Here is a 12363-nt window from a genome sequence, read left to right on the forward strand (position 1 = left end):
TTTATGTAATTAAGTTTGTTCAAGCCTAAATCAAGATTTTCAATTTTTTGATGAGCTGAGCTAGAGCTCAAATCTTTAAACTACACTTTAGCTTGAACACCTTAAAGTTTGGCTCAACTCGTTTGTTGTAAAAATTTCCAAATAGTCATGCCGAGAGATGTTTATCACGCACGGATTGTCTCCTCTTACCCTTTTTTACTTTTTTTTGGGAGGGTTGGGGGAATAGGGAAATATTCTGATCAAACATAGAGCCTGATGATCCCAAAAATACCAGAATGTTACAGCTTGAATAAATAAAACTTTACGACCGCATGATTTACCCTATTCATTTTTTTGATGGAATTTCCAACCAAAATTTCACTAACAAAGCTGAGTCGAATCCAAACATATACTACTTCACATAAATTTTGGCAAAAAAATAATTTACTCATTGTTGGTCCACACAAGAATAATACAGATAACATATGACACATGTTAATAACCATCTGTTTTTAAGTTAAATTTTTTAAATAAACCAACCACACCCAAAAATTTATAAATAATATTAAGAATAAGATATTTACAGATAAATGAGGCAGTAATCTTCAAGGGGCAGGTCTGGCAGCAGGCACTATATTATCAACAGGCACATCCTCCTGATTGTTGTGACTGAGATGAACTAGGGTTGCTAGACTTGAGATTGACATCAACCATGTCTTCTTGCTTTGTTGAAGAGAGTGTTTCCATTCCTGGTAGGGCTGCAGCAATCTTCCGAAATAATGGCTGGAAAAAGGTATTCATGGTTAGTACCAAAACAAGCCTAACAAAATAAAAATTTTAAAAATCTCCAGAACAGAACAGAGAAGGTGTTTTCTCTCACTTAAAGTTGAACACTAAGTTTTCCGTTTGTTTCGGTAGAAAACATTTCCCAACAGAAAACTTTTTCAGAAAATGAGAACATTTTCCCATGTTTTGGTTGCATCCTCAAACTAATGTACTAATGGATGTATTAGTAGTGGTGGTGGTGGTGGTGGTGGCGGAGGAGCGGAGGTGGCGGCTTCAAATGCTAGAAAATATGAAATGTTTTCTGCCCAAACAAACAAAGTGTAAATATAACGCATTTTTCTCACTTAAAACGTTCCCCTGATTCAAATCTAACAGATAAGGTGATGATCCTACCGAACCTTTCCTTTTAACAATGAACATGTCCAAAATGGTGTCACGTCATGGATCAGAATGCGATTATTTTGCTAGAGGCCCAAGTTTTATGCCAAAAAATGAAGAAAGAAAAGGAACATGGGAATGTATCTAGGCTTTAAAATTGTCACACACATTAGCATTTTAATAAGCCACTGAATAAGATTTCTATGAAATCATAATCACATAAGAAATCCTAATTGCTTACCTTTATATTGAAGCCAGCCTTTGCACTGGTTTCAATAAACATAACATTTAGGTCACGAGCTTTAGCTTCTCCTTCCTCTATTGAGACTTGCCTATGAATCAACCACAAGATGCCAAATGTGAGGAAAAAAATTGTCAATTTGTATATATTATATGGATCAACCACCAGAAATCCTAATTATGACCACTTGTATTTTGCTTGAATGCCTAAAAATGAAAACAAACCAACCTAAAGACCATGTTACCATGAACTTATTTCGAAAGGGATAAGTCTGATGCCGAAAATGGATTGAGTTATTAGTCATGCATGTTCCATTCTCAACTGCCTCCATGAAACAATGATAGAACCCTATTGAAGTTGCCTTTTTAAGGCCTGCATAAATGCTAAAATTTCATCTTTTTTCATATTCATGCATCGGCCACATCAATAGAGCTGAACTGCATAGTGAATGTTACTTCTCACTGTGCATCTTGCATAAGTGTAAACTGTAAATTTATTCTATCTACAATATGTCCTAGGTATATATAGATATATAAACCAAATGACTAACTACAGAATGCTACCTGCATTCAGAATAAACTAAAACAAGAACTGTCAATCATTACCTTTTATCCACAAGGTCAGTTTTATTCCCAACAACGACAATTATAACGTCACTGCCTCGCTCAGTGCGAACCTCCTCAATCCATTTTGAAGTGTTCAGGAATGATTGCCTGCCTAAACCCCACCAAAAAAGATCGAATGAAATAACAGAAATGTATCATACAAGATTTCTACAATTAATCAAGTAGAAATTATAGCAAGATGATTAGACAGAACATTTGAAATTATAGTAGCTAATACTGCATCTGTTCATGCATCTGTAAGTAACCTTTAAACACCATTTTTCTTGGGAATAAAATATAAGTTCTGAAAAACAAATAAACAAATTGAAAAGATAGAAGAAAATGCATACTTGCAACATCATACACAATAACTGCAACAGAGGAATCCCTAATATAGCTTGGAATAAGGCTCCTAAACCTTTCTTGACCAGCAGTATCCCTGAAAACAAACCAAATCGAAGATAAAGCTTCCAAAGATTATACATTCCAATACCTCACGTAGTACCAAACACGAGATTGAACCAAATAGAAAATGGACGATTTCCAGAAGGTAAATCATATCTGTAGTCAACAAATCATGCTTACCATTCATCAACATTATAAAAAACAAGAAATAAAAAGCGAAGTCAAATTCACATCTGATCAATACCTTTTCCACTCTAGCAAAATAAGCATTTTATTACTACCAACCAGGTAACACCTCTGGCTGGGAATTTTAGCTAACTTCTAAATGCAAACAGCCAAATAATAAAAGGACCGGTGGTATCATATTTTTGAGCAATATAGATAGAAAATGAGGATATAGATGCAAAAAATATGGCATCAATCACATTAGAATGTCAAAAGCATCAAGACCATGAAAAGCCTAGCCAGACTAAGGAATATTCTATCAAACAATAACGACTACCAAGTTGCAAATCACCATCTCCTAGCACGTGACAAGACACTCTTCAACTATAGCAATCAATGTATCAAGCAACAAATACAAGCAAATTGCTAATCACCATCTCTTTACAAATATAGCATGCCATTCAAACACATTGCCGGCCAAACATCAGGATTGTGCTTTCAATAGATTAACATCATTATACGCACCTTATTATTTCATATGTTAAGATTCCATCAAGCAAACTTGCACACTTCAAAGAGATGTTCAGAAGAGCTGAGTAAACACATCGATTTTAAGTTTGCTAGTGATTTGTATGCAGATCCTTCTCATGAACCCAAAGCAAAGGACACAAATATTTAATCACCTAAATTAACACACAATGCACTACCAAACACTAACTGAATTATTCTCTCTGGACTTCAACCAGCTGCACAAAAACATATGACCCTATCGGTAAGTTACACAGGTAGTAGTAGTGCTGATATACTCTGATAGTAAAAGAAAATTAGAATAACAAAACGATTGAATTTGGCGCCCGGGGGGGGGGGGGGGGGTGTTGGGGCGCAAAAATATTTACATGACATGACAACAAAGAGAACATAAAATTTCATAAACTAATATATTAAACAGTATGGGATCTTATTCTTAGCACTATGTAGTTATAAGAATCCACTCACAAACAACAAACCATAAGATATACAACTCATGCTGTTTTTTTTTTTTGTTGTTGTTGTTGTTGGTTTGTTTTTTTTGTTTTTTTTTTTTGGGGGGCGGGGGGGTAAAGGGATGAGAAAAATAGCAAAAGATTGTCAGAGGTTCTTATCAGAATTAAAAGTTGTCATATCAAACATGTGCAAGATGGTATGTAAGACATTCAGAGTTTCTGTAGAACACAAAAAGTGAATATGGCCCAGGCAATTGGCCCATTTTCAACTAAATTCCTTTTGTCCCTCAGGTGTGCCACTGCATCAGTTTAATTGCAGTTATAAATGTGCTGTTGTGCATGCATATTCATGGGCATTTTTCTAGAATGAGAATGAACTGCATCAGCTTACCAGAGTTGCAATCGAACTGTCCGATCTTCCAGATACATTGTCTTTGATAGAAAATCAATACCAATAGTAGCCTGAATTACAATTTATGATGCGTAAGTGCATATATGAGATTAGAGATGAGAAAAAAAGAAAAGGCATAGCAGAAAAGCATATTCTAGAATTAGTAACAACTAACAAGATATACATAAGGAGACTTATTATTTGGCACCACATAATATCCAAAGTCAATTTACTATTTTGAAAGGAAAAGAATAAACCAAACCAAACCAAGCCTTAAGTCCCATCAAATGGGGTCGGCTTGGAAGGAAAAGAATAGTCACAAAATTAGCTTTTAATCAAAACAATTAGAACAAAATAGAAGCAACTCAAATAAGTCACAATGAATGCAGTTTAGCATTTGTAATAACTATTGTAGGTTTATGGGCCCATGTTGACACATGGCACTCGTTGAATGCGCCATGACATCACATTATGGCTTCTACAACAAACCTCACGTGCCATGTGTCACCTTAGGGTGATAGATACTTGGAACATAAGCAAACACCCTGAGTGACTCTCGCGCTCGCCAAGATCGGAGTTGGCTATCTCGGTTGCCTGGCTAGTAAATGACCCCACCAAACTAGCCAAGATCCCTCACATCAAAGCTCATTGAACAATTGACTCAATCGCCTAGCTCACCAATAGCCACACTGAGCTTGATCTCCACCTCAAAGTCGAGACAACCTCATGATCACCTGGCTGGGAGCAAGGCTCAGGTGCATGGTAAGGAAAACTAGAGGACTTGTGGATTGAAGGATAGAACTCAAAGTTTGTTCAAGAGCTTGCCAAGCTTTTCCCCTTTGGGGCGAGACACGATCGGACTGGTCTTGGAGAGAGAGAGAGGGTTTTGACCAAGACCTGTCTTTGAGTTGTCTTGACACAACTAGAAAGGGATGCATCATTCCTACCCTCTGACCCATGCGATACACCCCTATGCCCCCCCTTCATTTTGCCTAGCCAAAGGGGGTTGCGCCACGTGTGTCCAGCTGAGCTGGCTCCCCTGGCTTGCCACCCTATATATAAAGGGGATCTCCATATAGGCCTCACGTATAATTATCTCCAACAATATTCTTGTTCTTCAGTGCATCACTACCACTCTCTCTCTCCCCCTGCTAAGGTTGTCCTTAGCTAGGAAGCACATATACTGATATAAATATGGACACAAATATGGGATACATCGATTTCAAAAAAATCAAAACACAGTTAAGATATGAAAAGGCAAAAAAAAAAAAAAAAAACCTGTTGCTATATTTTCAAATATTTATTTGCTATGTGTATAAATATTATATCCATAAACAATCAAAATTAATTAAAACTAACAGTAATTTAACGATTTTTTGCAGATGATATCATATTAGTGGATGAGACTAGAGAAAGAGTTAACACTAAGTTGGAGATTTGGAGAGAAGCACTTGAGTCTAAAGGATTTAGGATAAACAGAACTAAGACAGAGTGCATGAGGTGTAATTTTAGTAATAGTAACAATAGAAATAGAGGAGAAGTGAAGATTGAGAACCAAGAACAACCTAAGAGTGAACTTTTTCATTATTTAGGATCGATTATCATAACAGCTGGGGAGATTGGAGTAGATGTGATCCATTGAATTAAGATAGGGTGGCTTAAGTGGAGGAGTATGTCTGGGGTACTGTGCAATAAATGAGTACCCACTAGATTAAAAAGAATGTTCTATAGAACGGCTATTAGACCAGCGATGTTATATGTGACAGAATGTTGGGCAACTAAAAAACAAAATGTAGATAAGATGAATGTTGCTAAGATGAAGATGTTAAAGTGGATGTGTGGCAAGACTAGAAAAGACAGAGTTAAGAATGAGTATATTCCTGAATGGGTAGGAGTAGCACCGATAGAAGATAAGCTGAGAGAGAATAGATTGAGATGATTTGGTCATATACAACGGAGACCAACAAAGGCAGTAGTGAAGAGATGCGATACAATGATGGTAGAGGGAAGTATTAGGGGAAGGGACAGACTTAAATTGACGTGGGTTAGTATAGTAAATAGAGATATGAATCTCCTTAATTTGATTAATCAAATAGCATTGATAGAGTCGAGTGGAGAAGAAGAATTCATGTAACCGACCTCATTTGATGGGACTTAAGACTTGATTTAGTTAACAGTAATTTAACATTAAAAACAAAAAAAACAAAATTTAAATCAATCAAAGATTGTATATGTGTTTCATTAGGCTCCATGAATCATTAAAAGCAAGTCTCTCAACTTAACAAATGTGGTTTTATCTATGTTGCGTTGTCAATTTTTTGATATGAGTCATATATATATATATATATGCGCAACCCACGAGCATGGAAGAAGCCTTTCAAGACTCCATTCACAAGAATTGAAAGTCTCGTAGTTAAAATACATAAGCAAATCCATCACTTCCATCTCTACAAGTGTTTGGGACCTAGAAGTCAGGCGAAGCACAAGCTTCATCAAAGCGAAGTGCATGTTATAGATATTGCATAATCTTTTACGAGAATGAGAAATTCATTGTATATTTTATCTACTACCCAATGACATTTTGTATTTTTATATGAGATTATTACCTCCTAGCACATTACATTGTTCTTCATAACTTGGATCATATCAACAATTTTAAATGAATCAAATTCAAATCAAGCAATTAAACAACTAAAAAAAATTAAACAATTATACAATCAAGCAATTAAGATATTTAAGCAATTAAATATTTAAATAAAGTAAGTAAATAAAATAAACAATTAAGCAAATTCATTCATTAAACAATAAATATTTAGGTTGCAAATTTCTATTCATCCCCATTGTCATTGTCTAGATAGAAATAAGTAAAACAAAATAATATATGCAAGTCAAGATATAAAGTTTTGGTATGTATCTGCAATTTGTTGATGAGGATTGAGACCCTTTATTTATTTGAAGGGCTCTAATAGTAGGTGCTAACACATAAAATCATAATGGACTTTAGTCGATATATCACATCTTTAACACATTGGGCATAATTGAAGGAGATGCGTGACTCTCTGTTGCTTGCACCTCACATGCCTCAAGCAACTTGTTTACTCTTCATTAAAGTTGCCTTATCTCAAGAGTGTTGAGGCACCACAAGTGCGTGCGCCTTGATGCACCTTTGATAGCACTGATCTTAGCCAACACATATTAATATATACATATTATAAATAAAATAACAATAAAAACCTAAAACTAACAAACATGATCATATGTTTTCTCAATGTCTTTGCAAATAATACCTGGCACACCACTCCTAAGTCTTGCATCCACAAATTCATTAGCAACTAACGCCGTATCCGATGTCTGCCACCCCTAATAAATGCATTTTGAGTCTCAAAGATTACCATCCCAATAACATTCAACCAAAACTTCAGTATGGTCATATACAGTCCCCACCAAGCTAATGGGTCTAAAATTCCTCATACCCCAGGCTCTCCCCATGTTAGGCACCAATACTTATAAGAGTCATTCAAGCTCTTCTCAAACTTTCCTGTTTCACGAAGATCAGTGAAAACTACTATAACATCTCCCTAAAACACACTCCTCCAATAGTGTTGGAAGAATGCCATAGAAAATCCATATGGTCCTAGTGCTTAAACCCCATTGAGGACACAAAGATCCATTATAACCTCCTTCTCCTCAAACGGTCTCTCAAACCAAACCCTCTCCTCCTCCCTAATGGAAACAAAATCCATCACTTCTAATGATGGTCTCCTACACTCCTACTTTGAATAAAACTTCTTGTAATATCCCTCTATACTAGCAGAGATATCCCCTTGCAGAGAAAAAATCTCACCCTCGATGATCAAGACTCCCGATGTGATAGTTGTTGAATATAGAAATTAGAGTACATAGAATCTTTTTATTTTTAGTATTATGTATATAATTTGTGATTATGTCAATCAATGATTTAGTATTGTTTCTTTATTTATATCATTTTCTAAATTATATCATGAATCTATTATATATACATGGCCCTCTATCTCATTCATGGGTAAGCCAAATAATTCTTTTTATTCTTTTTGGTATCAGAGCTAGGTTAAGTACCTAGTAATTTTGCTTTACTGGTGGACGACAGCCTTGGGTCACCCGTCAGACCTCAACCCATCCCACTGCCATATTTTCTTTCAGTATCACTTTGTGGTGCTATCTTTTTCTATCCACTAGTTTATTACTATCCCAAACTCGCAATCCATTTTTTTTTGTATGTTTCTGCTCCACTTTGTCTTTCCCTCTATTTCAACTTCAAATAGGTTTCTATCTTCAAACCTATTTGAGTTTGAGGAGGGTATTATACCACCTACGCGGCCCCTTCTGGAGCACAACCCAAGTCACCCCCTTGGCAACACCACCTAAGCCGCCCCTTCTGGCGCACAACTAAAGCTGCCCCCCTCTAGCGCACCACCAAAGCCGCCCCCTGGTGCACTTTCTAATAAGCTACCCCTTGGCACACTTAGTCATCTGTTATACCATCATCATTCAGAACCACATCATAAGTTATGTGTGTGCCACTCTTCAACATCTAGTTCTCTATATCGGTCTGGCATGACCCCTTTAAATTGTCTCGACATTGATTCTGATTAGTCTCTATAACGGTCCGACATGACCCCTAAACTGTCCCGACATTGATTTTGGTTAGTTCCTATAACGGTCCGGCATGACCCCGTGAACTGTCTCGACATTGATTCCGATCAATTCGTATAACAATCCAACATGACCTTAAACTATCCTGACATTAGTTCCGACCAGTTTCTACAACGGTTTGACACGACCATAAACTATCTCTCGGCATTAGCTCTGGCCTCTGATGTCGACCAGGGTTTTGTTGGCTACCGATCAGGGTGTTTCCTGGCCATAGATGCTTCAGCAGCTCTTCCAGGCAGTTCGTCCCTGTTTTTTTCCTTTCTAGGGTGTGGGGCTGATGTATTAAGCACTTTTTTGGCCTTTTTGATTTAGTGGATTACTAGATTTGTTCGGGAGCATTTATTTGAACTAGCTGTTGAGTTTTTTCTGGCTTCTTCCAATTATCCATTGGCAAGCTGCGATTGTTGAATATCTTCACACCATCTTGAGAGAGAGTGTTGAATATGGAAATTAGAGTACATAAAATCTTTTTATTTTTAGTATTATGTATATAATCTGTGATTTTGTCAATCATTGATTTAGTATTGTTTCCTTATTTATATCGTTTTTTGAATTGTATCATGAATCTATTATATATACATAGCCTCTACCTCATTCATAGTAAGCCAAATAATTCTTTTCATTCTTTTATAGTCTCTTTATATTTTAGTAGGAGTAAGACAAAATGCAGAACGACCTTGTTAATGTAGTTACATCACAAGTGAAGACTTGTGCATAAGCTCAAAACCACCAAAGCATGATAATATTCCCATAATGAATCAAATGCATAAGTTTTCTTTTTCTTTTTATTCATGGGTCAGCTAGAATAGTCAAGTTTTTTAACACAATTGCCAAGAAGAATTTATTTCCACAATCACTCAGTAGCTGGATGCAATTCAGACTACTCGGCAACTAGTGTTAATTTTTTAATGCAACTCAGTCCAACTAAATCCAATACCATACACACATAAACACACATACTTTCAGTTTTAGAAAAGGTCAATTATATTTTTTCCCCCCTAATCACTCTATTCATATGAAAGCCACCTCCCCTCAAGGGATGTCACTAACTAAATAGTTTGATGAATGAGACAGCCCTAAGTTCTTAAATTTAAAAATAATTTACGCTCCGTTTGTTTGGGCAGAAAACATTTTCTAATAGAAAATATTTTCTACAGAAACCTTTTTCAGAAAATGTTTTTCAGAGAAAGTATTTTTCTATGTTTGGTAGTGGTGGTGGAACGAAGGTGGAAGTGGAGGTGGAGGTGGAGGTGGTGGCATGATGGTGGGGCGACGGTGGTGGTGATGGTGGTGTGGTGGTGGAGATGAGTGAGAGTGGTGGTGATGGTGTGGTGACATTGGCAAAATTTTAGTTTGGAAAACGTTTTCCGCCTTTTAAAAGTGAAACACATTTTCAGCACATATAGGCTTGTTTTCCATTGACTATAGAAAATGTTTCCGTTGCCTTTTGTTTTCCATTGTACCAAATACTAGAAAATACGAAAAATATTTGCTAGAAAATGTTTTCTGACCAAACAAACGGAGCGTGAGGAAAACTGCGCGTCAATACTCTGGATTAAGAGAATGCATAAACAAAGGATAGTTTATTTGTGATAAGAGAATGCATAAATCTGGATTAAAAGATCCTTGCACAACTATTAAGCTTAATGGGCTAGAATTTTTTTGTGTTTATCTAGAAATTGTAAGAAGAGACAATCGCAGGTTAAGATTTATTTTCTTTTTTAATATTTTCACTTCAACTAAACAAAGGAAACTCAATTAACATCTTAAAAGTACAAATACGGATACATACACGGATGCAGACATGGGACACGGCGATTTTAAAAAAATGGAGATACAGGCACGACGGGGACACGGAAATAAAATATGTTTTCATATATTTTTATTTGCTATCTAAATTAATATTACATTCACAAACAATCAATATTAATAAAAACTAATTCTAATTCAATATTTTGTTTTTTTTTAAAAAAAATTAAATAAATCAGCGCTTACTGTTTATATATATATATATATTTTTTATAGATGATCTATTGGACCATCTCCAACCCAGACTCAAAACTTTTATCAAATTGGTATCAAATGAAATGAGTCATACTTTTTTCATCAAATCAAGGGAGCGTTTAACTTTTCATCAAATCTCGTAGATGACCATTGGTGGGCGATCGGATAGATGACCAGTCAATCAACCGGCTGGCCAACCGAATTGGAGAAATTTTGAAGAAAATTTACACTATGCTGGATGACTGCCCAGACATCATTCCGGTCGACTGGTGGTTTGATGAAAAATGAAAATTGAAAATTTAGCGTTAGAACGCTTGGTAGTAGATGAACCTTTTAACCTAAATCTTCACTCAAATTTGATGGGGAAAAAAAACAAAAGTAAGCATTGGGAGATGCTCTTAAATATTTAAATTTAAGAAGAAAAAAATAAATATTAAATATTCATCAAAAGCACTAAAGAAAATGAAGAAAAAGAAAAGTTAGCATGTTTCTAGTGTGTCCTCAAAGTATCCCAGCGTATCCCTAAAAATAAATTACTCAAATAAGGGGACCCGTGGCGTATACCTGTCCCCAAAGTATCCGTGTCAGATACGGATAAATTAATATCAAAGATTAACATCTAAACTAGCTAGAAGGATAAATCAAAGATAAAACAAAAGCAAGTAAATCTCAAATTGAAGCAAAAAGGAAAAGAAAAATCAAATCCTCCAACAGAACACAAAATTATCAGCTCAATCACATATGCAAACCAAGATTCAACTAAACTCAACCAGAATTACAATGCGGAACCAATCAGATCCATACACGAAATCAAATTTGAGAGAAATTCTCTTTCTAAATAGATCGGCTGTGCTGATAATCTTTACCGAATATGTATAATCGAACTCATCGTACATGAATCTCAAATTTAAGAAGAAAAAAAAAAAAACAAGGAATAAAAATCAAACGCTTCAACAGATCACAATGCGTGAGAAATCAGATCCATACAAGCAATCAAATTGGAGAGAAATTCTCGTTCTAAAAAGATTGTATGTGCTGATAATTTGTTTACCTGATACGTGTTATCGAACTTATCGTACATGAATCGAGTGATGATGCTGGTTTTACCAACCGATTGATCGCCCAAGAACACGAGCTTGTACTTGGCAAGAGCTGAAACCGGAGCCATCACACACTGATCTATGTATCCGGATAATCCAGCGGATCTGGTGGGAAAATGCGGAGATCTCGATGGAAAAGTGGTGGGGTGTGTCGCCGGAGAATTCGATGTGTATATATGGTGATTCTTCGGGGACAGGTGTGGAATTGTTATTTGAAGAAGCGGCAAGAGGTTTTGCGGGTGCCGAATATTATTTGAAGAGGGGTTTGGGGCACACGCTGTAACGGTAACACAAGCTGAGCTGTTGCATGCGACGTGACAGCCATTTCATCCTCTAGATAACTAGTAACATTTCATTTATGTTTATATAAAAAATAAATTTTTTTTTTTTGGGATAATAACCGGGCCAAAGCGAAAGAAACAAAGAGATGTCTTGACATGATAAAAAGTTTACTTTTGAATTTTTATTAAATTTTTTAATGTTCTTAGAAAGTAATTTGAGGAAATGATTAAAAAGTACTTTTTGACTTTTTTTAGTTAATATTTATTTATGATATCACATCACAATAAAATAATAAAATTATTTCATTTAATTTAAAAAATTTATATTTTTACTTATGTATAATCTTAAATAA

At 35.6% G+C, this 12363-nt stretch overlaps 1 protein-coding gene across 1 annotated transcript; it reads right to left on the reverse strand.

Moving 5' to 3' along the window:
- Positions 1-405: 405 nt before the first annotated feature.
- Positions 406-12095, reverse strand: LOC114317818 (ras-related protein RABH1b). The gene is made up of 6 exons (XM_082916368.1): positions 11681-12095; positions 3934-4004; positions 2340-2428; positions 1990-2101; positions 1385-1475; positions 406-762 (listed from the first exon to the last, which is right to left on the reverse strand). Exons 1-6 carry the CDS (start codon positions 11795-11797, stop codon positions 619-621), a joined length of 624 nt encoding a protein of 207 aa, XP_082772494.1. The 5' UTR covers positions 11798-12095; the 3' UTR covers positions 406-618.
- Positions 12096-12363: the final 268 nt, after the last annotated feature.

This window comes from Camellia sinensis, chromosome 2, assembly GCF_055761805.1.
Source record: "Camellia sinensis isolate YWXY chromosome 2, ASM5576180v1, whole genome shotgun sequence".
Taxonomy (NCBI): Eukaryota; Viridiplantae; Streptophyta; class Magnoliopsida; order Ericales; family Theaceae; genus Camellia; species Camellia sinensis.